Here is a 26842-nt window from a genome sequence, read left to right as displayed (position 1 = left end):
GGTTTTGGGATTCTAAGCTTCTTGCAAGCCGGCATTCGCGCATCCTTGTCACAGCTCTAATTATAATAAGTAGGCAGGCGCAATACCTAATCTACAAACTACTCAGACCTATCTTTAACTAGCACAAAGCTTCCCCAATTACTACATTAGGAAATAGCAATAAGTTCATAATACTAATACAGTGAAGCGTCAGCCGCCTCCCCCTAATACCCAACCTATTTGAGTCAAGTTCGCACTACACTCAAAGTCAAAGCCTCATTCTCCAAGCCAAAGCTGTCTTCAAGACCGCCTTTGCTGACAAAATCTCAAGTCAGAGCCTCATATAATACTGGAAGAAGCGCCGACATCATGAGGCGCCGTCAATGTCCACTGCAGCTTACTGTCGATCACGTCAAGGCTTTCGAGCGTTTGACGATGGATCAGGGGTGCTACGTCCTTCGATGCCTGAAGGATGAATCATACTCAACGGCTTGCATGCCGTGTTTTTCGAACCTAGAAAGATAATTACATTGTTTTGTCGCTGGTCGCCGGAATTTTGCTGTCGCTTCCATACTGATTCCTGTTTCTTTTGTTATTTGATCACTTGTGTTTTGCAAAACAGCCATTTACAAAAGTCGGCATTGGACATACATGATTTCAGAGTCGAGATAGCAAAAAGCGAACATGCCTAACCAGGCAGCCTGCCAAACAAAATCGGAGCAGCCGGCCGGACCAGCTGTCCCAGAATTGGACGAAACAGTGGCAAAGTTACCAACATGGCAAAAATGGACGATACTGTGTGTCGTTTGCTGGATGACTCTGCCTGCTACCTTCGCCAGCAGCTCTATCATGACAGCACTTGCAGAAGTTGCCACCGATTTCGATGTCCCGACCCACGTCATTACCACAGCCAACGCTGGCGTTTTCATTGCGATGGCTGTGTCTGCCCTCATCTGGTTGCCAATCAGCACAATCATTGGCCGCAGACCTACCTATCTCTTAGCTACAATCATGCTCACGCTGTCTTCAGTGGGCTCAGTTACATCTCAAAGCTTCGCCCTTTTCGTCACTGCCTGGATCCTCGGAGGAGCAACCGGACTTTACTTCCTTATTGCTGGACAAACCATCTTGGCAGACACTTTTGAACCAGTTAGTTGTTGTCGGAGTTTCCCGATCCCAAGACACTTCTCTGACGTGATTGACAGACCAGTCGAGGCTTGGCGGTCGGGCTGTTTCTCGGGAGCTCGGTTGCTGCAAACTCATTAGGTGAGTAGCTTGGGTCTATCACAAAGCTCTTTCGCTGACCTTGGTGAAAGCGCCGATGATTGGAGGTGTTATTGTATCATACACAACATGGAGAATCATCTACGTCGTCCAAGCAGGAATGACGTTCTCTGGCCTAATGCTGGGATACCTATTCATTCCAAATACAGCCGGTTTTGAAGAGGAGGAAGCTAAGGGTGGATTCAGCGACAATGATGTTTTTGGTGCATTGCGCAGGTTCAGTCCATTTGGCGTGTTCCGCTTGTTCAAGAACCCAAACATCATTATGGCGGTAAATCTTCCTTTCAGATACTACCTCAGTCATCATCGCTAACCCTTACCGATTTCAGGACTTCGCTTGCGGGTTACTGGGCTTCAATCAATACGCTCTCATAGCTTCCGTTCGACGAGTTATCAACCCGCGATTCAACCTCACAACTCCCCTTATCAGCGGTCTATTCTATCTCGCCCCCGGAGCTGGCTTCTTGCTCGGCAGCACGATCGGCGGCGCGCTGTCAGACCGAACAGTCAAGCGATACATCCACAAGCGGAATGGTCTCCGGCTGTCGCAAGACCGACTCAATGCCTGTCTTCCCGCATTCTTCTTGCTGTTGCCACTAGGAACACTGGTCTTTGGTTGGAGTCTGCAACTAGAAGTTGGCGGGATGGCTTTGCCTGTCATCAGCTCATTCGTCCAAGGTTTCGGTCTAATGTGGTCGTTTAGCGGATTGAACACATACGCAGCCGGTAATTTCGACCCTAAAATCCATTCCTTCATCGCTATCTATTGCTGACTGAAGTGTCCTTTTATAGAGGTTGTACCAGAAAAGAGAACAGCCGTCATTAGTGGAAAATACATCGTGCAATACTGCTTTGGGGCCGGCGCTGTCGGTGGTGTCGTTCCCATGATAGACGCTATTGGAGTGGGCTGGGTCTTTACCATCAGTAAGCTCATATCATCTTAACAAGGTCAGATTCTTGAGTTGATTGCTGATTGTCCTTTGTAGCGGGGCTTGGTGCCACCTTTGGCGGTGTGCTCGTCTTAGCGATAATCAAGAAAACACTGCATATTCAAAGCCAGAAAACTATTGATGATAAGCTTGACAACGATGCCGACAGTTGTGTGTAAGTTGTAATGAAGCGTGGGTCGTTTGGAAATATCAATGTTCCGGGTGGGCATTGTGCACGTTTGTTTTACATCAGGATTGGAGTCTAAAAAGAGATTGATAACTTTGCGAAGCATCAGTGAGCACGACATCGAAAATGGACCTTAGACTACTGCCTTATCTGTTTGATTAGATCAATATGCACTGACAAGAAAGACTACATGCATTTCTCACAAAACTTACTAAGGAAGCGGACAAGTTAAAAGCTTGGGACTGGGGACGTCAACTTGAGTAAGGTTTGGACACCTACGGACTTTCTCTCCGACCGCCAGCTCCTTCTCTCAGCCACCAAATAGCATTTTGTCCTTTATTTGGCGCATCCTCGTCCACTTCTCTACTTGCATATTGATGATTTGATGTGATATCCAATGCAAAAAAAGCGTAATTCTGGGCATTGTTGAGCTTTGCAATATCACTCAGGGTAATGCACCTGTTGCAATATTTTAGGAAGGATCCCAACAACTTAGAAATTCTACCACTCACTTAGAAGGCGCATAGAAGTAGTCATACGAACCGTCTCGAGGAGCCGACGTCCAATGTTGAAATCCTCCTACCACACTAGGTAGATGTGTCATCTCGTGCAGCAGGGAGAGTCCGGCAGAAGGTTTCACAACTCGATTGCTCGCCCATTCGGATTCCGCGGCATAGTCCCCTTCATCTGTTCCGTAGTATCCATTATTGGAGAAAGCTATAGGACAAATGACTACGCTGTTGTCTTCTGTCCGTGCATAGGTTATGGTATGAGGTTCGGTCCTGCAAATTCGTAAAGCTTGAGCTGTTCCGCATCCGATGGCTATAACGTCATCCCTCCCTTGATGCGAGGACACGTAGGAAGTGGCTCCAGAGCCTAACATGTGGATAGGATCGAAGATGCTCAGTCTAACATCAAGCAACAGGTCTTGATTACTGTCTGGAAAAGATTGTAAGTTCTTTTTGGATCTTAAGCTGGATTAAGATCAAGAAGTCTTACAGCCAAACCATCCGATGAACGCAGCTGTTTTCTCAGCGTCGTCTTTGAGAAGGAAGTTGGACGCTGACTCGGCGTAATAATTCATCCATTTAATAGCATTTTGGATAAAAGCAACCTGTGTTGCGTTGTATACGAATAGGCTGCCTTCGGCACCCGCGATAATCCCAAGACTTCTTTTGCTGCGAAATCTTGTATGCAGTATTTGAGGCTGCAGTGCTGCGCAATAGGTCGCAACGAAGAAATGAGATAACAAAAGAATTGTATAATCGCGATGTTCATAATGTGTACCAGTGTAAGTTACGAACATAATGAAGCAAGTTGGCTCAGAGTCTCAGATGACTGGCTTGCAAAGAATTTATGTAACAAATTGTTCAAGCGGAGATACCGAGAAGTATAAAATAAACAATCAAACAACAAGTATGCTATAGATGGTAGTTCACATATTCAGGGGGCCCCGCCCCGTTGATTGAGGTTCGGCAACTGTCGCTCGCGCATGACTCAGTCACTCCGCTCACCAAGTACCTTGGAGCGTCAATTGATCGCATAACACTCGGGGCAGATCGTGGCACTTATTTTCCGGCACGCAGCTTGTCATAACGCAGTACCGCTCCGAGTAACACATTAGCACCAATAGCACTATGCACAGGTCAGCGTCGTTTAATCAATCAGGTTCGTGGGAACAATAATACCAGTCCTCCGGCGAGCAATATTCTGTAGGGTTGTGACTGATACCCTCCCGCGTCTGTGTGAAGATCATGCTTGTCGGCACCCGTAAGTTAGTGTAGCAGCTGTCATGCCCGGCGCCGCTGATCATTGGCCTGAACAGCTTGCGCTCACCAGCCTCGAGAAGCGTGGAGCACACATCAGCTGCACTAGCCTCAACAGCCGCAATGCAATCCGGATGAAACTGAACGGCCGGGCTGTCGACCAGGAGTTCCCAGTCCACAACGCATCCTTTCCCGCTGTCATTTTTCCCGATACGCTCAAACTCCTCCTCGCAGCGGCGGACCATTTCGCCCAACACTGCGTCCTCTACATGTCGCATATCAAGGGTGAACTTGACTGTGTGCGCCATTGTGTTGACGGTTCCTGGATCTGTGGTGAAGATGCCTGTCGTCGCGAGTCCATTAAACTCATGGGCAACAGCGTTGGCGGCAACGATAAGCTTGCTTGCACAGAGTACCGGATCCTTGCGCGCGTACAGCGGCGTTGTTCCGGCGTGGCTATCGCGACCCTTGACTGTGATGTTGAACCATTTGAAAGCTTGCACGCCTGTTTTTCAATTTTAGTACTCAGTCAGCACTTATAGCCATCACCAGGTCGGGGGTCTCACCTTGAACGACGCCAATCTTTTGCTTTTCATCTTCCAGAATAGGTCCCTGTTCGATGTGTAGCTCGAAGTGGGCAGCAAAAGGATTTGTGCGGTACGAAGCCGCGCGTTCACCGGTGTAACCAATTCTGTCGAGCTCCTCCTTCATGGATTTGGGTTGACAGTCGCGTGACGACACCTCCCTCAGGTCCCAGGCCGTTTGAAGTGGGATGGCTTCAGCCCAGACGCCTGAAGATACGGCCATTTTCGGGAACCGCGCACCCTCTTCGCTAGACTTAGTTAGTATTCAGTTGGGAGCGGACTTTGTGCATCCTAGCAGTAGACGTACTTTGTCCAATTGACGACGCCAACTGGCCCTTCTGTCTCGTACTCATTCTCGCTCAGGACTCGCAGCACCTCGAGACCAGAGATGACACCCAAGATGCCGTCGTAGCGACCGCCAGTAGGCTGCGTGTCAAGATGGGATCCCATCATGATTGGCGGTGCATCCTTGTTCTTTCCAGCACGGATTGCGAACAAGTTACCCATCTCATCGTAGAAGGTCTCACAGCCGAGCGACTTGGCGTGCTGCATGAACCAATCTCTTACTTGCTTGTCTGTGTCGTCAAGACTAAGTCGCGCCATACCGGTATCGATAGATGCTCTGTCATTGTGAGATTGTGTGCAAATTTGGGACATTATCTGGCAAGCTTACTTTCCATATCGATGTGCGGCGCCAAATTGGCAACTCTCATGGAGTAGTCCAGCCAAGCTCTCTTGACTGATTTTCAGTTGACTCGTGGTGCCCAGAGAACCCATGTTTTGCTTTCTTCCGTAAAGCCTTTTGCTAGTCGGTTAAGTAAGAATAAGTCGAGTAGAGTCCAATGAATGCAGCTAAAAGTGTATTGTCGAAATCGTTCATGGAGATTCATGGCATGAAGTGATATACCAACTCAAGCATGCTGAGATCGGCAAACAGCCAACGGCGTCTGGGGATGCCCCGCACGGGGCGATAGGACAACCCAATTGGGAAGTGATTATCCACCGACGGCGGACCACCGCCGTCGGCCGTCATCGGCCGTCGGTATTTACCCCGGCTGACCGCCGACAATGCGGGGCTAACTCTAGTTATCGGATAGCTTATCCCAGGTCAACGCAGTCGAGTAGCCAATGGCATCTTTGCCGGTTATCAGACCCGAGGTGGTATCTCTACAATCATTCGACTCATTCGACCCTGTTGGTCCATTGTCCGCCACGTCGGGGAAATGCAGTTATCAATCGAGTATATACAGCAGCCCATATCTCGTAAGGATGTTGCAATTGGTTTAAAGTCTCATGCATGGTCTGGTCAACTTGAGCATCGCTGCAAACCTCATAGCTTCGTACCATACCCGCCACGATGACCATCCCAGGCAAAGACTTGTCGAACAAGGATGTCGAGGTCCGGCAGCAAAATGATAGCAGCAGCCTCAATGCTGCGGAGATCGCAGTCGATCCCCAGGAACGAGCAGTATTGTCCAAGTTCGACAAGTTCGTGATGCCGCAGATGGCGCTGCTCGTCCTGTTCGCTTACCTTGACCGAACAAACATCGGTTTGCAACTCCACCCATGTCTCCTCATTGACGCACTGACTGACAGATCTTAGGCAATGCTCGCGTGTTTGGTTTGGAAGAAGACACGGGTATGAAAGGCACCGACTTCAACGACATCTCCATGTACTTCTACATCTCCTATGTGGTCTTCGAGACGCCCTGGGTTATGGCCGTAAAGAGGCTGGGTCCAGGTCGCGTTCTTGCCATCGCGATCGTCAGCTGGAGCGCCATCACCATCGGTACAGGTTTCATCAACAGCTACGGTGAAGCCATCGCCTTGCGAGTTCTTCTCGGCTTCTTCGAGGCCGGCCTGTTCCCCGCCTTGATCTACGTCATATCAGAAATCTATCCTCCAGCGTCCCAGGGCAAGCGTGTGGCAGTGCTCTACATCACCATCGCGCTGTCCGGTGCACTGGGCGGGTTATTCGCATATGGTGTCCAAAGCATGGGCGCACGCCACGGACTTTCTGCCTGGAGGTGGTTGTTCATTGTCGAGGGTACAATTTCGCTGGTCATAGGTGTCATTTGCTGGGTCAGTTTGCCGACCTCGCCAGAGACAGCTTGGTTCTTGAAGGACGAGGAGAAAGCTGTCATGATGCGCATCAAGCAACGAGATCAGATGTCTAAAGAGAAGACCTCGTTTTCCTGGCCACAGGTTGTCATGGCCATTACGGACCCCTTCGTCTATCTCGCTTCCGTGGCACTGTTCTGCTCCTCAATTGCCCTCTTTGGTTTTGGCACATTTCTTCCCACTTTGCTGAAGGGTCTCGGGTAAGTTTCAGGACATCCCAATGTTGAACATTCGCTGACTATCTCTAGGTATACTTCTCTTCAGGCGAATTACTTGAGCATCCCGGTATATATCCTTGCATCCATCTCAACCGCGATCACAACATTTGTTTCCGACAGAATCAACCGCCGTGCTGTCTGTCTCATACACTCCCCCGCATTGGTCATTTGCGGGTATGCCATTGCGGTTGGCACCGGCAACAAAGCCGCTGGATTCTTTGCCATGTTCCTGGTGGGCGCTGGTGTTTACTCCTTCAATACTGTCCTCGTCACGTAAGTCACCTTCTTGGAGAGTATGATGTATATGCTGACCCCTTCTAGCTGGGTTTCGAACAACATTCAACCCGACTACAAGCGCTCCGTTTCGATTGCCATGCTCATCTCTCTGGCAAACGCTTCTGGCATGGCCGCATCCCAGATTTACCCCTCATACGATGCCCCTAGGTACATCATGGGTAATGCGGTGTCTCTTGGAGGAGAGGTTATCGCGTTGATTTGTATTGGTTTGATATACGCTCTTCTGAAATGGCGTATGCGCCGGAAAGAGCGCCTGCTGGCCGAGGGGAAGGACAGCAACGGTAAGAATGGCGATCAAGCATTGCACTTCCAATACGTGTTCTGAAAGCAGCTGAATTGCCTTGAAGGACACTTCAAGCCATAAATAGATTAAATCAAGGGGATGCGGAGCTACGTACGGGAAATTTATAGGTCCTTGAATGCTAGTGTGCCGTTCCACGTTATTAAGACGCAAGCTCTCGAAGGCCTTTCCAGTAAATTGCGTCCACCTTCACAATAGCAAATCTCAAGAATTGCCACGACTGTACTCTTGTCCGCAAAGCTTTTCTCCAAGTATCAAGTAAAGCCCGATCAAATGACAGCATGTGCGGCTCGCTTTGCTGTAGCGACAGCATGTAGCAAAACAGTCCTGGGTATGACAGACAGTGTCTGGTGTAAGCCGGCCAAAAGCCGGACTGATGTCTTACATCGAGCCCGCAGATGAATTTCGTTATGGTCTGCACCAAGCTTCGTGAAGCCTGGAGGATAGAGCTTGAGGATGCTGGTAGCAGACTCGGGTTGATGTCGGTGCTTATGATGGGGCGCAATAGGGCGCGAAAGATGAGAATATGAAGGGTATAGTACGTAACGTATAACGGAGCATGACTTTCTATACTGTGCTCTGCAGACGGCTCTGTTTGTGGGTGTAATTGGAGAGATGCAGGTAATTGGTCCAGCCAGTCCAGGAGTTGTTGCCGAGGGCCACGTGCTTGAGAAATCAAGGTCTCTAGTGTTGGGCATTGCGATATTGCGCGAAGAGTGCTGAAACTGTTAGCCGCATCATTGCCTTGGGACGAGGAAACTCACAAGAATAGCCGGCATGTTTCATCGGCGATCCTAGTTAATGAGCAGAGGTGTATGATGTAGTCTGATGACTGACATCCACCAGGGAGTGTCCGTGTTGCAAGGTCAACGGCAAAATCATCCACGGTGAGAGACGATACGTCCCAGTCATCTTGTCTTATCATGGACGACCGACCATGAGTGACAGACCTCCAAGTATGCTCAATATAAACAGACCACCACAGTCTTCTTCGCAGCCTTATCTCCCAAGATGGCAGGTTCCAGCCTTTGGGATCTACATTGAGACCTAACGACTGCGCCATCCCGAGCAATGAAGCAGCCATAGACCAAGCAGAGGGGTTCTCGACTGAGACGGAATCAAAAGATACCTGATTTAGTAACAAGAGGAAGATCTGAACGGTCGAGAGTCGCGGGAAGTGCAACTCCCTCTGAAGACAGACGTATGAGATTTGCCATAGCGCATCAACGCTAGGTTTCGTATACGCATTGTTCATACACAGCGTCTCATCCCATGGTGTGAAGGGCAAAGCCAGCATGTAGATTCCCGCCAACAGCCCTGTTGATGCCTCTGCAACAAATTTGTCTACATCTGGAAGAACACGTGACCGAGAGAGGATCGGCAATGCTTCGAAGACAAATCTGAAATATCTGTGAAGAGTCAGTCCGCCCATATCATTGTGAGAGTCAAAGAGGTGGCTTACAGCCTGACTAGTGAGGCTCCAGTGACCTTGTCGACGATATTTTCCAATCTCTCCCGCTCATCCACTTTGGGGAGACACTCGTCAAGAACTCTTTGCGATTCAGCGGCTGTTCCAGTCTGGCTTTGCAAGAAGTGAAGTGGCTGGCCCTTGTCCCCAGTGACCTTTCGGTAAGTGACTCTGAAGAAGTCGATCTCGTCTTGATCATTGTGAGGAAAATGATTTACCAAGAATGGATCAGATTCGTTCGAATGTCCGATTAATGTGGTGGAGTGATTTGGACGTTCGTCTAATGAACTTCTTTCGTGAACATACTCCATGTCTGGGAGTTTCATGGCCGCATGTGTTGCAGGTTGCAAAGCCCCTTCGTCGCTAGGAATTAAATTATTTTCTTGGGGCTGTAAGAATGCAGCCGGTGAGCCTCGAAACTCCAGATTCTGTGCCAATTGGTCGTTTCCTAGATCCCAGTCCAAGGGGCTGTTACTAGGCCAGATAAACTCTGAGACGGCATGTTGGTCCTCAGCAGCATTATCTGCAAGATGATCAGCAAATTTGGCGGCGTATTTATTTGTTTGGTAAAGGTACTTGTCGCATTTAACATGTCTTGCTGTGCTTCCAACATGAGACCCGGGGATAAAGTCATCACATTCTCAGTGGGTGATTGGCTTTGTGGTCCGGAAACAGACGCGGGAGAGACAGCTTGACGGCCCTTTGGCCTCCTGCCGGGGTTACCAACAAAGGTGCATTCCCGGCCTATTCTCTTGCATAGCTGGCAGGGCTGCAACGGGTCCGGAATGTTGCACAGGGCCTTGCGTGCGCGACATAGGTCGCATGGTCGCTGTGCCTTGGACCGATAGCGTCTTGTCCCCGCTACTGTGGGATCTGTGGCTGCCGAAGATGCACTCATGATACAAAAAGAATGACTGGGGAACTCATTCCGAAGATCGGCTCAAATGATGCAAGGAAAATAGCGCAAGATAGTGTCAGCGGATGATTGTTGATCCTATTCCAGGCAGTCAGTCGTCTTCTTCATCGCAACAACAAAGTCTCGTTGGAAGACGGCTGTTGAAGTATGATGGCATCGTCTCTATCTCAGCACGGTTGGCTAGCTATGAGGACGGCAACTTAAGAAAAGGCTCCGGGCAACTTTCGCAACTCAAACTCAATCCAAGACACAGTGTCCAATTACCCCTGACACTATGCGGACATCTTACCCCCACGTCCGGCTTCATCCCGGGACCTCTACACAAATTTCGTCTAGACCTGTCATGAATTTACACCAGTATTTGAGTTGAGGCGGTTGATTTTGTGGAAAAGGGATATAGAAACTGATTGATGTTTTTGGTTCATCTCAGTCGAATGGCACCTTGTTCACAGCAGATGGAAATCTTCATATGTCACACCAGGCGAGGTGCTTGATGAGGCCTCTTCTGATATTTCCCACTTAAAAAGCAGATTTGAGCTGGCAGCACACCAGGCTGCCAGATATGTATGTATTGATGTTTTGATTCTTTGTACAAGATTGAAAATAAAGGTTTCCCTCAACTGAAGCCCTGCTCCCGCAATGCATTGCAGGGCTGCCTCACTCAAAGAGCGTTACTGCACTCGGCCCTACAACTTTCAGACCGCTTAGGAGCTAGTCATAGCAGGGACGGTGATCTTCTCGATGGTCCACTAAAATAGATCAGTACTTGGTTCAACACATTCTTTCCGTGTGCAACATACCGTCTTGCCGCCGTCAGCAGTAGCAATGCCAGAGTACGTGGCTCCGGACTCGGTGTAAGCGCCGTCCTTGTAGGCAGCATCCTTCTCGGCGAAGACAATGGTGGTGTTGGTGTAGTATTGGGGCTCAATGGTTCCCTTAGGCGCAGCTCCGTTGTTATCCTGCAGCTCAATGGCCGTGTTCCATAGAGTCATCTTTCCGGACTTCTTCTGGTACGTAGACAGAAGTTCGCCGGTGACGGCGTCAGTCATGGTCTGCTCCCAGAGGTAGGTGGACTTGTCGATGAGGGTGTAGTTGAAGATGATGCCGTTCTCGTAGTTGGTGTCGGCGGTTCTCTTGTCTCCGACGAACTGGACAGTCGCGCCGGTGTTGTCGAGGCCGTAGACCTCGGAGGAGATGCACCAGGTGGAGTCGGCCGCGGAGCCGGTGCATTCACTCATGCCAGCGGGGTACGAACCGACGATGCTCTGGATCAGATCACCGGTCTCAGCACCAATGCCGATCCAGGCGAACATGTAACCCTTCTGGCCGGACGGCATCTTGCCGGGGTAGATGGTGCTAACGGTGCTGATGATCTCGGAGGTCGTGGCCTGGAAGCCAGCGATGGGACCCCAAGTAACATCGCGCTTGTTCAGGAGGGGGTTGGCAGTGGCAGTAGAGCCGATCAGCGCCAGGCTGAGGAAGAAAGACTTGGGGACAATCATCGTGAAGGTGGGTCTCGTCAAGGGAGGAAGTGAACGTAGGTAGTTGGAATAAAGGAGTGTGGCGGCTCTTGGTGGCCAAAGGTGTGGTTGAATTGAGAAGGCTGAATGGAATTGATGCTTAGTATATGTTCAAGCCCAAAAGTCGTTCCGACGACGATCTTTTGCTGTCTATTTGAGTCAATTACAACATCTCTCTATCTGCAACTTCAACCCGCCCAACTCGCAACTTGCGCGCAACTCAGAACCGCAACTGACCCAATGATCGGCACACCGGCAACGAACCCCAGTTATTTCCCTTCAATCTCCCACTCTGGGTTCGCACCTGGCCCTGTTCAAATAGAGTGGGCTTCCGCATTTCGTGAGCTTGATTGTCGTTCTCAATTTATTTTAATTTAAACCCTTGTGCATCTCAGGGGTAGCTTTGTGGGTGGGACGGAAGGTGGGGTGACAAAACAAGAGTGCACCGTCGGCGTGGTTTCTCGGACTCGGTCTAGACGCCGACATTCCCCGTGGAGATTGCTATTTGCCAGCCCGCGATAAGAAAGTTGGCTGTTCGTAAGAACTCTTCAGTGATGTTTTTTCTTTTTCTTTTTGCCAGCTTTGGGCTATGGAGAAGAGGAATCTGAGCGCAAACTCGATCAGCAGCGGTGGTCTTTGTATCAGCTGTGCAAATACGAGCCTAGCCACAGTTCCCGCTCTGCGATGAAGCGTGAGCCTCTCAACCTGACCTTGTGGAGCGCGGCGAGACTTTCCGTATTCCTTACGAACAGAGTTCGGAAAGTGGACGCAAATGTCGACATTCTTATGATATGGCATTCCCCGTATCAAAACCGTCAGCAGAATCTGATTCCCATACTCCCCTGCCCAAAAGTTCGGACTGGCCCCAACGTGTTCTCAACCCTTGTGTTCCTTTCTACCTAGTTCAAGATCTTGATACAGTGAAGATGATGGCACTGTGATCAACTTTTCAGCTCGTCTGGCGGGAAGTCGAGTACTAGTTAGATCGGAAACCCAATCCCGTGTCCATTTTGGAGCCACAGTCGGACTATGCAATCTTGTTGTGTTCTTTTTGCTCCGATATTCAAGTAGAAACAGAATTAGCACCGACCAGGTACAGTTCTGATACTTGAAGGACTGCAGCGGTCACCCTTGTTTTGAATTAAGCATCCAAGAGTTCTGGAACGTACGGAAATAATAATTCTACAACTAATCAACGCCTGTAGAATTAATCAGCCAATTGCCATTCCCTTCGCAAACATACCAGTTACAATTGCAGGATAAACCGGGTGCCGGATGCAACGAATGTAGCAAGCATAAAGCGCGCCATCGGCATTCAACAATTAGGCAAATTCCTAGTATCAACTCAACAACTCGTCGAAATCTGCCTACACATTGTCGGGTCGTGGAAGGAAAACCATCTCTACCATAAGAGATCTGCTTCACCGGGAACTTCAATAGAGTCCTCCACATCTTCCAACTCTAGTATGCTATCGTTCGGGAGCCATCGGTGCACATGAAGACTTGTCGAAGGGTTTGTGAGCAGTACTTTGAGAATGAGTCCAGGTCGACGATTGTTCATTTCGTTCAGTAGATTTCGGAAGAAGGCCACAAAGTCGCCGAAGTCATGAGCTTGCGACCCTTCCTCCATCCATGAAACCCCATCCACCAGGACAAATACTGCCCTGCCAGTTGCGGCCGACAGCAGTAGGCGGAACAGATAGCGAAGTACGTCTGCGTTTCGTTCTTTGATGCCGTCTACGAACTTGTAATCGATTCCGGAGAGATTGACGTCTTCTTGATCGAGGGCATGTGCAAGTTGAGAGTTCAGAGAGCGGATCATCCCAATGGATCCCCCATGAGTGCCATTAGGCGAGCTATGCTGGCCGCAGAGGTGGAGCAAAGACAAGTTTCTCTCTGATTGCTTTGTGACGCTTTGTGCCAGAACACAAGATAGTATTGTGAATGGTGACGTAACTTCCTGTTCTGTGTTGAGTTGCATTCTCCCATTGATGAAGAGCATTTCCGACATGTTGGATTGCAGCCACCTGGCAAACCTCTCGTTTTGTAGAACCCCTAGGGCAAGATTGACCAGCTTTGGGGGGCACACGTTCTGAGCATCAATAAGTGCTGTGTCCATGTCTTTTCGGACCATTTGTGGGTCAACGCCGATCGTGGCCCGAAGCTCGTTGAGATTGATGTACGACTTGAACAGGACAACTGCTTGCGGATTGTCTAATTTATCATATTGTGAGCTTTAGGTCTTCCGATATAATTGCTTCCGAATGATGACATACCGATGGTCCATTGTGAATGTGCCAGAAGGCTGTTCAGCTGTGTCTGAAGAGTCTGGATAGTCTTGTATTGCTGCCCCACCCTTCTGTGCAAGTTAACTTGCATAACTTCGCGAAACCGAACGACCTTGTCCTCGATGTTTTTCTTGATCGTGTCCTCCTCCAAACTTGCCCCAAATGTTGCAGGCAGTGCCAATGCTTTGAAGGCGCGCTCTAAAAAGCCCGTGGTTAGCAGTTTGTTCTTCTTTAATACAAATGAAGTGTGAGTACCAAAGGCCGACTTATCAATCCATTGCAGCATTCCCTCCACGCCATCAAGAATACCTATATAGAGACTCTCCGCGGCATTCCAGACCTCCGGATCCTCGTCGTATATATCGACGTAGTTTTCTGTCCGCTCTACGATCTCAGGCAAACTGTCGAGACAATCTAGGATCCTCGTTCTCACTTCATCAAGTCTCTTAGCCGCCTATGAAACTGGTTAGACTATTTTTCAACAGCTCCATGAGACAGCAAACCTAGGGGACGTACTGAAAAGATGAATGTCAACGCCCCACAGAGAATACCAACGAGACCATCATTGGGTAGAAAGCTCAGGAGCACCTCCAGGTTGCATGCGCTTCGCTGAAGTGATCGTCCTGCGGCCCTGAATGGATTTTTTCGCCATTTTGTCTTCTCTGCGTCCTTCTCAACTGCGTCCGAAGCCATTATTTTCACATCATCCCATCGATGTTGACCGTCGATGCGGAATCTCTTGAGGTCGTCGCGCTTTGTGTGCTCCTGGAATTTGGTAACAACGCTCCAGAATGAGTTTGTTCGCTCACGAACTCTGGTACTTACTATTAGTTACAACTATCATGTTTGAAGCACAGCGGAGTTGATATATCACTGACCTCTTTGACGCTTGTTTTTGCCTTCGCTTCTCGTCAAACTTATTCGTGGCCGAGATTTGCCAACTCGAATCTATTTCGGGGGCTTTTCTCATCATGAACGCGTCTACATGTTCTGTCATAATGTTGAGAAGACTGATGACGATCTGTAAGATGTGCCCTTGCTGACGGTTTCGTTAGGTTAGGATGAGGGTGTAGCTTAGACAAGAGATCATCGGCGATGCGGTCGGCATATAGCTGCTAACGATGGGTTGATAAGGCTTTGAGTGCTGCTGACGCGCTTGAAATTGGAAGGATGAGGTGTACTGCATAATATATGCAGATCATTAGGACCACTAGGCAAGATGGGCAACGAAATCGAATGTTACCTGCAAACTGCAGCGGCCTAATTACCTGCCTGCTTAATTGGCTGCTTCTGGCCACCGCATCACCACCCCCTGCAGTAAGCAGCGACTTTGGCGCAGCTGAACCGGCACCATGTTCTAGAGTGCCAAGCAAATGAGGGGAAAGCGCTTATTCTGGTGTGGCAGACCAGGCTGCGTGGTTTTCGACCACAGAGCCCGAATGACCTTGATAGAATAGCCACAAGAAATCGCATTCCGACCTTCTCATTCTTCCAACTCAATCAGCTTTGGGTGAAATATCTCATACGCAACAGGTATAAAGCCCACCATACGATATCGCGACTTCATCCATATCCGTGGCGACTTAATCTGCTCGTCTCCTACATTGAAACATGATGGCCTCCCCGTCTGTCGACGATGACAGTCCATCGGGCCCGACGACCGAACAACCCGCTTTTGCTTTGACAGCAGAATCCAGTCTCATCTCCGAAGGTAACACCAGAGCGGACTTGGAAAGCAAAGTAAGAACTCCGTCTACTTCTCATGTGAGACACAACGATTTATTTCAACAAAGTATGTCGCTGAAAAATATAGCAGCAGAAAATTGACAACTCGGTCAATCATGACGAACCTGAGCGGTTGGTGTTGGCCGACACGGAAGACAGAGATGAAAGCATGCCGGGCGACGCACCCGTACCCCCCAGTGATGACGACAACGAGAGCGTGAATTCAGCTGTTGGGAACGAACATATAACGCTCAGATTGAGAAAAGTTGCTAGCAAATGGCGAATCCACAAGAATGCCATTACCCGCGCGAAACCACCACCACCTGGTGGTGGCCCCCCGCCCCCGCCGCCCGACCCCGACTTCACAAACATAAAAGCATTGCGAGATCATGTCACTATGATGGAATGGGTCTCGGGGTTGTTGGAGGACGCGCCATCTGTGGCTTCAACGGTTTCAAGCTATGACGAAGAAAGAATGAAGTGTATCCCAGAGCTGAGGGGCCTTAGCTTGTTTCGCTGGAACCGCCCGCCACCTCCACCACCCCCGCCAGGCTGGAAGATTCCAATCTCGAGAGATTTAGACTACGCCATTGTCTACTTGGCAGCCGAGCCACAGGGATCTCAACGTTACAGTGCTTTCCCCAGAGCAGATGCTGATGATGAAGAAGTAGTATCCTCCGCAGCCATGGCTGAGACACCGCGTCCGTACGGAATTCAGCATCTTCCACCACAGATTCGCATTTATTCTTTGGCCGTGAGAAGGATCTTGACAAGACTCACTGACGGTAAGCTTGGTAACAACGGAGTGGGCGGCTATACCACAATCTTTCGACCTTACAAAGTTCTGGTCTACCACGAGCAGGCTATCCGGGAACAACTTGAGTTGTTGAGAAGTCTTTGCCTCGCAGGTGACCAGATAGCTGGTGAGGATTGTCTGAGTCCACAACATGACACAGTGGAAGTAGAGGTCTCAGATGACACGGAGAAAGACGTTGAGCCCCAAGACGGTTTGAAAGATCAGTTCGATACCCATGGACAAGACAACCAAAGCGATGCCGGAAGCAACAGCTTGAGCACAGCGACGGGCAAGTCTGAGCAGCGAACGAGGTCTGGTCTGAACGAAGATCTTCTTTTCACGCAGGCAAATTGGCATCGTCATTCCCACGAAGAGTTGCTAGAGGCCCAAGCAGACTGGAACGTTTTGGTGGGTTTCATGGATAAATATATCTTCCTCCTTCGCGAAGCTCTAAGAGACCGGGACGACATGCGAGTGCGGTTCTTCGAGCTATGGCATCTGTTTGTCCCCGGAGACATGGTATACGTCAAGGATCCCAATACCTCCCAGAAGCTATGGCGCGTCGTCCAAGGATCAGGAGGGGCTCCTTCGCCAGTGTTCCTACCGAGTTCCAAAAATGGGACCCATCTCGACTATCTAAAGCTCGGGGGCACGGCAGGCACTTCCAAGCTAAGTCCCTTCACGTTGGATTGTTATTATGTGGACTTCGACGGCACTCATTTTGTTCGAGTGCTTAAAAGGTTTCAGATTGAGGATTTCAAAGATCTGGCAAGTATCAAGAGCCTTCCGATTTTGCCTCTCTCGGTTGCTGAGCGTGAGGGGATGGTAGACACTGAACGTGTCAGGCGTAGAGGGTCAACCTTCATCTCGTACACTCAGCCAACCTACTGTTACTACAGAGGCCGAAGTCTCGGTCACGAGCCCGAGGGCGGTGTTCTTCGACGGCCAGAGCGAGGAAATTTCAGCTCAGGGGCGATGCTTTCGGAAATCATTGAAAGCCCAGTTGTCATCGATTTCGAACGCTGCTTGCAAACAATACCTGATTGGAAGCCCTGCAGAACGCCCAGAGAGCTTTCTGTGCCTTTCAAAGAGGCAGCGGTTCCCAATCCTTTGTACGATGACGATCGCGGATGGGATTTACGCATGGCTGAGGACGTTCTCAACTACACCGATCATTCCCAAACGCTTGAATGGAATAGCCGCTCACCACCCACCGGAGATGAAGTCCTCTTGCTACCTGATCGGGTCTTTGCATACATTTTGCGCACTCGTCGCTGGGGTAAGTATCCGCAACGTCCACAGATAATCAGGGGTTTACTAACTTTTTATCGCAGCCTGTCTCCCCCTCAGCTCTGGAGACCTCGACCTAGAAGAAAACAGCTTAACCCTCATGGAGAGGGATGCTTCGGCATGGAGCTATCTCCAGATCGACGAAAGACACAAGACAATCATCAAGTCGATGATGGAAACACATTTTCGGAAGAAGAAAACAGAGAGGCGGCAATTCGACATCATCAGAGACAAGGGAAAGGGACTTATAGTGCTTTTGCATGGCGTCCCGGGAGTCGGAAAAACCTCGACTGCAGGTGAGTGATTGCGATCCAACACACGCTTTCAAGACGGTTCAGCTGACAGCTGGCGATTCTAGAAACTGTTGCTCAGTTCTACAACAAGCCACTTTTGCCAATCACTTGCGGTAAGATTACGATAGGAGGAAGACACTAGAAGTACTCTAACGAAGACCTAGGTGATCTTGGAATGACCCCTGCCGACGTGGAAGCCAATCTTCAGTCCTCGTTCCAGCTAGCTCAAGCTTGGGAGTGTGTTCTGTTGCTCGACGAAGCAGATGTGTTTCTCGCTGAGCGCAGTCAAGATAGCATCGAGAGAAATGCTCTTGTATCGGGTAAGTCATTTGACAATCCAAACCGCAATCATTTGGATCCAATGTCAGGTGTACTGATTTTTCCAAGTCTTTTTACGGGTCTTGGAGTACTATGAAGGCATTCTTTTCCTCACTACGAACAAAGTAGGCTCTTTCGACGAAGCCTTCAAATCCCGTATGTCAATGGCCTTGTACTACCCTCCTCTCAGCCAATCACAGACCGAAAAGATTTGGGAGGTCCAAATGAAGCGAACCGAGGAGCTTTCTATCAAGGCCGCACCTGATGACGAGTCTCAACATGTCAGGTTTGATACCGATGACGTGATAGTCTACTCCAGAGAGCTGTGGTCGGAACAACAGCGAGTACCTGAGTTCAGACCTGTGTGGAATGGGCGCCAAATCCGTAACGCTTTCCAGACTGCTGTGGCATTGGCGGAGTGGCACCAGCACGAGCAGAAGAAGTCGCAGCCGATATATGTCACGAGAGAACATTTCAGGAGGGTTGCTGCTGTTTCGAACCAGTTCAATGCATATCTTTGGGAGGTCAAGCACAGTCGCGGAGATGATACATTGACGTGGAAGAAAGGTCATCGGGCTGACCATATTGATCCTTACCAATTTGCACAGGGCAATTCCGGTTATGGATATCAGCAACAGCAGTCCGGCACCGGTCCATGGGGTAACTCTCAATCATCTAACATGGCGGCCTTTGGTGGACAATCTGGGATGGGTATGGGAGGTTCCGGATATGGTGCAGTTAATACGCAAGGCCAGAACAACTTTGGGAATAACTGGCAGGCCAATTCTGGCGGAGTCGGGAATTCGGGATCGGGGAACGCCGGTATGTACAACGTTGGTGTCGGCAACTCGATGGGCGGCTCTTCCATGATGACCCAGGGCATGGGTGGCCAGAGCATGGGCAACCAGTCCATGGGTAACCAGCCTATGGGTACCCAAGCCATGGGTAACCAAGCCATGGGTTTCCCAGGAGCAGGTGCTCAAGGCATGGTTGCTAACATGCATCCCGGTGCATCTAATTTCCAAGGCATTCCTGGTCAGAACGTGCCGGGCCAAAATATGCCGGGCCAACAATGACGGTCGAGGTCACCGTCTATCGTTGTACGAAGACATCCCGAGCTCTTGATAACATTAGCCCGGTACTCAGGTTGTAAAGAGGCACGAGGTAGATATTGGAGATACACGTCGATAGCAAATTGCCTTTATATTGTCGATCATAGTAACAAACACGAGCTTTGTTGAATCTTTAAATTGAGGTGATGTTCCTTCCCTTCGGTGAGAAAAACGACTGGAAAGCAGGGTTCTAGACATCGCATAAGATCACACGAATGGAAATTGCATGACTTCGCCGTATATCTTGAAGAGTCACTTTCATAGACTAGAATTGAAGATTCTCTCCGGTGCTTGCTATGCATAACGTCGTATTCTCGGTTGCCTGAACAAGTTTGGATAAACAGCGCCAACCACTCCCGAGCGAAAAGTCCCCCGGCTGCGGTTACACCCGCCAAGTCATAAGTAAATTGTGAGGGCAAAAGTCGGCCGGGGTATTCATGCAGTCATCATTCGAGATTGATTCTCTGAAGGCTTCGGACTTGAGGTCTGAATTGGGCATACACGTACATATCTACCCCTCTTCAAGGTCGTAGCATGGGCCTCAATTCCGTAGTACAAAAGAAGCTTCGGGTTCCGGCGCAGTGGTAGACAGAAAATGATGAAGAAGCTCTAGAGAGCATCGTGTGCCAGAACCGCCATCATGTTCCCCCACCACACCATCCTAGGCATCGCCGCCCTGCTCCTCACCATCACCACCCCCGTCACTGCCAAACCCCCCGCCAACAACACATACGACTACATCGTCATCGGAAGCGGCCCCGGCGGCGGCCCCCTCGCAAGCAACCTCGCGCGCGCCGGCTTCTCAACCCTGCTTCTCGAAGCGGGCGACGATGACAGCCACGACATCGGCACCACCCTCGCGAACGGCGGGTACGCCCTCACCGCCTCTAACAGCTGGGGCTTCTGGGTGCGGCACCACGCTGACCCGGCCGTCGAGCTGCGCAACAACCACCTCACGTGGCGCTTCCCGAACGGAACGTTCTGGGTCGGCAGCGGGGCGCGGGCGCCGCCCGGCGCGGAGCTGATGGGCGTTTACTACCCGCGCGGCGCGACGATCGGGGGCTCGGCGGTGGTGAATGCGATGGGGACGCTGTTGCCGAGCGATGGGGATTGGGATTATGTGGCGAATATCACGGGCGATGAGTCTTGGGGGTAATGTTTTCATCGGGCGATGAGAGGAGAGAGGTGGAGCTAACGAGATGCAGGCACAAGAACATGAGGCGGATGTTTGAGAAGGTTGAGAAGAACAATTATCTGCCTGAAGGCACGCCTGGGCATGGGTTCAACGGCATTCTGGAGACCAATATGGGAAACGGCACGCAGTATCTTCCTTACCCGGGTTTGGTCGAGGTGTACAAGTCGCAGATTAGGTCACTTGGATTGGATCCCGAGAAGGTGATTGAGTTGCTCGGCAGCGATCCCAATTATCTCGCTGATGATCGGGACACCACGGAGGGTTTTTGGGGCATGGTGTTTCACGCAAGCGCAAGGTGGGAGAGGTCGACCCCGCGAGACTACATCTCTGAGACGATTGCGGCGAAGAATGACGACGGGTCAGCCAAGTACCCCCTCACACTATCGCCAAACTCTTTGGCCACCAAGATATTGTTTAAGGAAGGGGAAGACGAGAAACCGAAGGCGGTCGGAGTCGAATATCTCAAAGGCCCTTCAACATATGGTGCTGACCCGAGGCGGAACGCTTCCGCGACAGGCGAGAACAAACAAGCTTTCGCATCACGCGAAGTCATTGTTTCGGCAGGCACCTTTAACTCCCCACAACTCCTGCAGCTCAGCGGGATCGGCAACCGACAAGATCTTGAGGCGCTCGGCATCAAAGTTGTGGCCGACTTGCCCGGCGTGGGGCGAAATCTTCGGGATAATCAAGAATTTCCGGTCGTCGGACTAGCCCAGACCAACTTCACGGCGACACCCAACCCCAACGAGCCGACTTGCGCAAAAGGCATGCCGAATGACCCGTGCTACGAGCTCTGGAAGCAAGGTCTGGGTCCGTACATGCGACCTGGGTTCAACTCCAATGTCCTTCTGATGCGGTCAAATCATTCAGTCAATGGCGAGCGCGATGTTTTCGTGTTCAGCGTACAAGGCGGCGCGTTCCGAGGTTTCTGGCCGGATGTCAATCAGCCCGAGCTCTTTGGGACGCCAAATACATCAGGCTTCTCGACAGTTAAGATCAACCCGCAAAACGGGGCGGGATACCTGAAGCTCCGGTCGGCGGACCCGACGGAGCCACCCGAGATCAACTTCCAGCTGTACGAGGAGGGTGCCGAGACAGACCTCGGAGCGTTGGCAGATGTTGCCGCGTGGGGTCGCCGGGTGATGAGCGATGTTGAGGGGCCTTGGGGTCCGCTGGAGCCGGCTGAACCGCCGTGCTCGAAAGTCGGGAGCGAAGGCCGGTGCGAGGACGGAGACGGAACGTCGGACAAGGAATGGATCCGGGCCCAGACATTTGGCCATCATCCGTCGGGGACTTGCGCCGTTGGGCCGGCGGAGGATAGCATGGCAGTGCTGGATTCTCGGTTTCGGGTGCACGGCGTCGAGGGGTTGAGGGTTGTGGATGCGAGCGTATTTCCACGTGCTCCGGGCGCGTTTCCCTTGATCGCGACGTTCATGGTCAGCCAAAAGGCGTCGGAGGTGATATTGGAAGATGCCGCGGCGTCATTTTGAATGTGTGGTCGTTGCAGAGAGAGATGGGACGAGCTAGAGATGGTCAAACGAAGGCAGAGTTCTTCCGTGCAGTTTAGGGTGCCGGTCGGTGTACGAGCCACAAGCCACGTCGCCCTGATGTCGCGTCGCAATCACGGCAAACCGGGTGTGTCAGGCGTATTCAAGCGTGTCGTATCCTACGCGGACTGGGTTGAGGGCAATGGCACGATGGGCCATCGTCCCAAGACCAGACCAGATGAAAGGGCGTCTGATGTTGCGGCATGTTCCAGTAGATGGGATATGTGAAAGAAATGCATGTGAAAGTATTCTGTCTCGCGAATTTGGTGGAGATGTACGTGGCTGAGGTGTGGCTCTGTTAGCGGGGCTAACTGTGGCCCGTGCTTGATGTGCCGCCACAGCCACCCCCACCCCTGGCACGAGCTCCTCACAGTCGCGGGCGATGACGTTTGGCAGTCGCCCCCTTCGCTCGGAGGTCTTGCTGTGCTTGCTCTGCCCAGCATTGGACCCCGAGTGGCCCCTGCTCCTCGCTTTCCCGCCATTGCAGCAGCAGCAGTGGTCGCCCCTGCCCCTTCCCCGGCACACTGAGGACTAAGGTAGGTGAGAATGACGGGTCGCCCCTCCCTCAACAGGGCGCTGCGGCGTCAAGCATCGTCACTGCTGGTGAGAGGCCGCCCCCTTCCCTTACCCTTCCATCGCCTTCTGCCTCCTGTTTTCCTGGGATTTGCCTTGGCTAAAAGGTAAAGCGCGTCCTTGTGACCCTTCGTCTGATCTTGATTTCTCTCCAACTTTCCCATACTCGAGAACTCGACACGTCGTCATAAAAAGCCCATCCATTCACGCGTCTCCCAACGTCGAGTCTACGATTATTCTTCCTTTGACCGCCTGATTCAACACAAATCCACTGTGAGACAGCACCCATATACATCCCTTGTTTGATACCCGCTCCCGTCTCCAGTTACCCCTCACAAACCACAAAGCTCCCTCCTACAACTTCTTTGTTTCCCAACACCACACCGACTCCAAGCCAAAAACTACAAGCATCATGTCCAACACCACCGTCCACGTCAAGAACATCGCTGCGGCGACCGAGGATAAGGAGATCAAGGACTTCTTCAGCTTCTGGTGAGTACATTTCCCCGCACCTTCGAATCCCGTGAAGGCACCCAGATGGCCTGACGTCTGGGTCCCGCGGACGCATGCCGCATCCCCTCTTCGGACAGAAGCTAACAGACTGCAGCGGCAAGATCACAGACATTCAGGTCACCCCCGCGGGCGAGACCAAGGATGCCGCCGTCACTTTCGAGAAGGAGACCGCTGCTAAGACTGCCCTCCTGTTGAACAACACTCAGCTTGGCACCTCCCACATCACCGTTGCCAGCGCCAGCGGCGACTCCAACGACGACGGATCCCACTTCAAGGACAACGCGAACCGTGATACCGACGAGATCACCCAGGAGGAGAAGCCCCGCTCTCGCATCTTGGCCGAGTACCTCGCCCAAGGCTACGTCGTTGGCGACGCCGCTCTCCAGCGCGCCATCGAGCTTGACACCCAGCACGGCGTCTCCAGCCGCTTCTTCGGCACTCTCCAGAACCTCGACCAGAAGTACCACGCCACCGACCGCGCGAAGGCTACGGACCAGTCCTACGGCATCACCGCAAGGGCTCAGGGTCTCTTTGGCGGCTTGAGCTCGTACTTTGAGAAGGCTACCAGCTCCCCCACCGGCAAGCGCATCGTCACCTTCTACCAGGATGGCTCGAGACAGGTTCAGGATATCCACACTGAGGCCCGCCGCCTGGCGGACTTGAAGAAGGAGCAGCACGGCGGCAGCGCCTACAAGGCTTCTGGCCTTGAGAGATTCCTTGGTAAGGAGAAGGAGAAGGAGGTGCCGCCTGCCACTGGCGAGACCATTGGTACTCAGGCCCCGACCCAGCCCGACCCTACGACGGCTGTCCCCCTCTCCAAGCCCACCGAGGCCACTAGCGAGAAGACTGCGTAAAAGTGGCGATTGGTACGAAAAGGACATGAGGGTAGGCGTTAGTTGGTTTCATTAGGCACGAACGTTTCATGACTGCAATGCGATGACTGCGGTACACGTGGTTCTATTAGGCACTCTAGGTAGCTACGACTTCAATGCAAGTGAATGCATCAATAATTGGTTCCGGAATATTCACCCATAAACGTAGTTGCGCCATCTGAGGCTTTTATCCGCGATGACGTGACAATAGAGCGCATTACCATAAGCACCTTGCATGTACATAGCGCATGGCCCGCAGTTTTGACATAATTTGGCTAAACGCAATGTACCGTCATGGGTGTAGGATAGAAACAAGACCACAAGAGTTAGCAGGCGTGTGCACGACGTTGGCAGCTGTCACGGAGGGGATGGATGCACAGATATCACAAGCCATGAGTCAGAGGTAATTAATCAATGCACTTTCAATTAGCATTGGTTTGTGAATCTATTGATACAACATCACAATCGTGATTTTCATCTCAGTGCTTCTCATGCCTTCATGATGTCCCATTCCCAACGCCTTCATATGATGGTATTTGTTATTTACTCGGTCTTGGCGAACTTCTCCTTGACGGCATCATCAAGGGGTCCCTTAGGGTTGGATGATAGGTTCTGGATATGGTTAGATGAAGACATCAGGAAATGATGGGAGGGAAGCTCACCTCAAGCTGTTCCTTGTTGACCTGCTCCTTGTTGGTGGCGTCGTCGATCCCCTTGCCAGAGGCGGGAGGGTCGTTGAGCTGGGCGCCGGTCTGGCGCTCGGGAGGGGGAGACTGGCGACCTTCGGAAGGCATTTTGGATGTGATTTACTAAGGTGGTGATGGGTTTGTGTAGGTAGTTTGCAGAGGCGGCCGTTGTACTGTGTTATGTCTTGGAAGCGTTTGTCTTGGGAGGCGGGAGAAGGTCTGGAACAGGAGGTCTTCACGTTATATAGCAAGATCATGAAGGTTGGGAAGAGGGGCAGGAGCTATCTTAGGTAAGGTGCAGCGGTAGCAGCAGGAGGAGGAGGAGCTCTTGCGTCAATGGGGCGTTTGAGGCCCCGAGAGGTGGGAAAGCTCGCACCGAGTGGCCTGCCACTGGTTGCGGCGTTTGACATCAGTTTGTGGTGTTGATGCCGTCATACGGGTATTGCGTTGCGGGTGCTTGGGCTTGACGTCACCTTTCGTTTGGTTGTTGAGGGCGAGAGGGTGATGGTGGGTGGGTGAGCTCCTGATAAGATGGAGGTGAGCTTTATCGATTAGATTGTTGATTCCTATCGATAAGATAAAATTTCCAACCACTCTTATCGATACAGATAATCACTGGGGTTTACCTAAGCATAACAAAGGGCAGACACACAGCTTTGGCAAGATGCCAGAAATTTCCAGTTTATGTATTCTATCAGTGCAATCCGGGTGCATTTTCTGAAATTTCAGAGGTGTTTTCTAGAGATGTAGACGCTATTGCGGTCTTAGTATGTGATCACCTATTTTGATCAAGCCGCAGTAACTGTAATTCGTGTGAAGTCTTTTACATATCTAGAGATATTGTGACTATTGTTCTTGCCTGTGCTATCTTCGCTGTTCCTACGTTTTGTTGACTCTATGAGCCATAAAACCCTTTGAACTTAGGAAGCATCGTCACGCAGACACACGAAAGACGGCAAAAATACACATCTTGTCCTCTCAAACTCGCATTCATCTCGATGCAGGGTGCTTCGCTGGCAGTTTATGCAGGCGCTTGGGACAGGTGAGCAGCAACGAAACGGGATTCTGCCCGCTGGCGGGGCCCCTGTTTCTAGTGCATCAGCCTTGCGGCGGCGACACGTCCGCTAAAGAATGCCACATGCCCACTAACAAAGGAACGCGATCGGCCTCTCTGCGACAGGTGCCGGGCTAACGAGAGCGACGCGATGCCTAACGCAGGGTCGGCATCGCTAGCGGGTTCAATAAATATCCTCTCGTTGTGGGTTCACCGGCCGGTGATGATCGAGGATTTACATTACAGCCCGAGCCGCTCGCGTGGTCGCCGACACTCACGACGTGCTGTTGCCGTTCCGGGTTGCCATGCCCTGGACACCTGGCCGGGATGTTCTGGTGATTCGAAGCCAAAAGTTGGATTTTAGGGTCTCGAAAAATCATGATCAGCCCTGAACTTTGCGATGACAGGGCCCGTTCTTGGCTGTCTTCGGCGTCGCTATGGACAAGGGACGCAATAGCGGGCAAAGTTTAAATCGCGGGGTTGGCTCCGGAAAGGGCACGCGGGCGAGGCCCCGATATTGCAGAATGCGACCGTTGGCGTGTCTCTGCCAGTCCCGACGTCTCGCGCAACGCTTATCAAGACGAAAGTGGTGTCATGTTGTCGACCTGGATCCTTGAATCCTGCGTGGCCGGTGCTGGGATGACAGGACGGGAAGCCACAGGGCCCGTGGTGAATCAGGGTGATGAGGAGAAAGTGGAAGGAAGAGACACGGACACACACGATGTTGTGCATGGTGACGGCTCCTGCCTGGTTGTCCCTGCCTGAACTTCCCCGTCAACGTCGCACTTGCCCGATTCTTGTTTGTTTGCGGGTTCAGGTGCTACCCCCTTCGGGAAAAACTTTACTTGGACCGCATCGTGCCCACGATCTTTTTTACTTTCCCCAACACAAGAGTACCACTACCGATATCAAGAGAGGCACGAACACACGAAAACACAAGCAAACCTCAAACATCATGTTGGAGCGAAGTTGGCGACGACGACAAGAATATTCATCATGAACAATTCGAA

General features: G+C 51.2%; 11 protein-coding genes across 11 annotated transcripts; 5 read left to right on the top strand and 6 right to left on the bottom strand.

Annotated features, from left to right (window-relative positions):
• Positions 1-663: 663 nt before the first annotated feature.
• Positions 664-2371, top strand: GCG54_00015100 (uncharacterized protein; the record flags this gene model as incomplete). The annotated part of the gene is made up of 6 exons (XM_045414915.1): positions 664-1128; positions 1185-1245; positions 1296-1534; positions 1593-1989; positions 2056-2187; positions 2250-2371. 6 exons carry the CDS (start codon positions 664-666, stop codon positions 2369-2371), a joined length of 1416 nt encoding a protein of 471 aa, XP_045261037.1.
• A 283-nt stretch (positions 2372-2654) lies between these two features.
• GCG54_00015099 (uncharacterized protein) lies at positions 2655-3556 on the bottom strand (the record flags this gene model as incomplete). The annotated part of the gene is made up of 3 exons (XM_045414914.1): positions 2655-2838; positions 2892-3318; positions 3379-3556. Coding segments are annotated over 3 exons (789 nt in total), but the record flags the coding sequence as incomplete, so codon positions are not given.
• A 391-nt stretch (positions 3557-3947) lies between these two features.
• GCG54_00015098 (N-carbamoyl-L-amino-acid hydrolase) lies at positions 3948-5506 on the bottom strand (the record flags this gene model as incomplete). The annotated part of the gene is made up of 5 exons (XM_045414913.1): positions 3948-4014; positions 4068-4650; positions 4712-4977; positions 5037-5351; positions 5403-5506. 5 exons carry the CDS (start codon positions 5504-5506, stop codon positions 3948-3950), a joined length of 1335 nt encoding a protein of 444 aa, XP_045261035.1.
• A 580-nt stretch (positions 5507-6086) lies between these two features.
• GCG54_00015097 (putative transporter) lies at positions 6087-7690 on the top strand (the record flags this gene model as incomplete). The annotated part of the gene is made up of 4 exons (XM_045414912.1): positions 6087-6279; positions 6333-7050; positions 7099-7341; positions 7390-7690. 4 exons carry the CDS (start codon positions 6087-6089, stop codon positions 7688-7690), a joined length of 1455 nt encoding a protein of 484 aa, XP_045261034.1.
• Positions 7691-7808: 118 nt separating this feature from the next.
• On the bottom strand, positions 7809-10032 carry GCG54_00015096 (uncharacterized protein; the record flags this gene model as incomplete). The annotated part of the gene is made up of 4 exons (XM_045414911.1): positions 7809-8391; positions 8431-9075; positions 9129-9657; positions 9711-10032. 4 exons carry the CDS (start codon positions 10030-10032, stop codon positions 7809-7811), a joined length of 2079 nt encoding a protein of 692 aa, XP_045261033.1.
• Positions 10033-10754: 722 nt separating this feature from the next.
• GCG54_00015095 (uncharacterized protein) lies at positions 10755-11552 on the bottom strand (the record flags this gene model as incomplete). Its single annotated transcript, XM_045414910.1, has 2 exons — positions 10755-10799; positions 10851-11552. The coding sequence occupies 2 exons, from the start codon at positions 11550-11552 to the stop codon at positions 10755-10757; spliced, it is 747 nt and encodes a 248-aa protein (XP_045261032.1).
• A 1420-nt stretch (positions 11553-12972) lies between these two features.
• Positions 12973-14855, bottom strand: GCG54_00015094 (uncharacterized protein; the record flags this gene model as incomplete). Its single annotated transcript, XM_045414909.1, has 5 exons — positions 12973-13784; positions 13847-14056; positions 14114-14312; positions 14375-14672; positions 14737-14855. The coding sequence occupies 5 exons, from the start codon at positions 14853-14855 to the stop codon at positions 12973-12975; spliced, it is 1638 nt and encodes a 545-aa protein (XP_045261031.1).
• Positions 14856-15472: 617 nt separating this feature from the next.
• Positions 15473-19356, top strand: GCG54_00015093 (uncharacterized protein; the record flags this gene model as incomplete). Its single annotated transcript, XM_045414908.1, has 6 exons — positions 15473-15598; positions 15672-17658; positions 17714-17965; positions 18028-18075; positions 18127-18282; positions 18350-19356. The coding sequence occupies 6 exons, from the start codon at positions 15473-15475 to the stop codon at positions 19354-19356; spliced, it is 3576 nt and encodes a 1191-aa protein (XP_045261030.1).
• A 676-nt stretch (positions 19357-20032) lies between these two features.
• GCG54_00015092 (Choline dehydrogenase) lies at positions 20033-22077 on the top strand (the record flags this gene model as incomplete). Its single annotated transcript, XM_045414907.1, has 2 exons — positions 20033-20544; positions 20598-22077. 2 exons carry the CDS (start codon positions 20033-20035, stop codon positions 22075-22077), a joined length of 1992 nt encoding a protein of 663 aa, XP_045261029.1.
• A 1042-nt stretch (positions 22078-23119) lies between these two features.
• GCG54_00015091 (Protein vip1) lies at positions 23120-24074 on the top strand (the record flags this gene model as incomplete). Its single annotated transcript, XM_045414906.1, has 2 exons — positions 23120-23199; positions 23315-24074. 2 exons carry the CDS (start codon positions 23120-23122, stop codon positions 24072-24074), a joined length of 840 nt encoding a protein of 279 aa, XP_045261028.1.
• A 561-nt stretch (positions 24075-24635) lies between these two features.
• Positions 24636-24886, bottom strand: GCG54_00015090 (uncharacterized protein; the record flags this gene model as incomplete). The annotated part of the gene is made up of 2 exons (XM_045414905.1): positions 24636-24704; positions 24755-24886. The coding sequence occupies 2 exons, from the start codon at positions 24884-24886 to the stop codon at positions 24636-24638; spliced, it is 201 nt and encodes a 66-aa protein (XP_045261027.1).
• Positions 24887-26842: the final 1956 nt, after the last annotated feature.

Source organism: Colletotrichum gloeosporioides, assembly GCF_011800055.1.
Source record: "Colletotrichum gloeosporioides strain Lc1 chromosome Unknown consensus_66, whole genome shotgun sequence".
In the NCBI taxonomy this organism is placed as follows: Eukaryota; Fungi; Ascomycota; class Sordariomycetes; order Glomerellales; family Glomerellaceae; genus Colletotrichum; species Colletotrichum gloeosporioides.
This window is presented reverse-complemented; position numbering and strand designations above follow the sequence as displayed.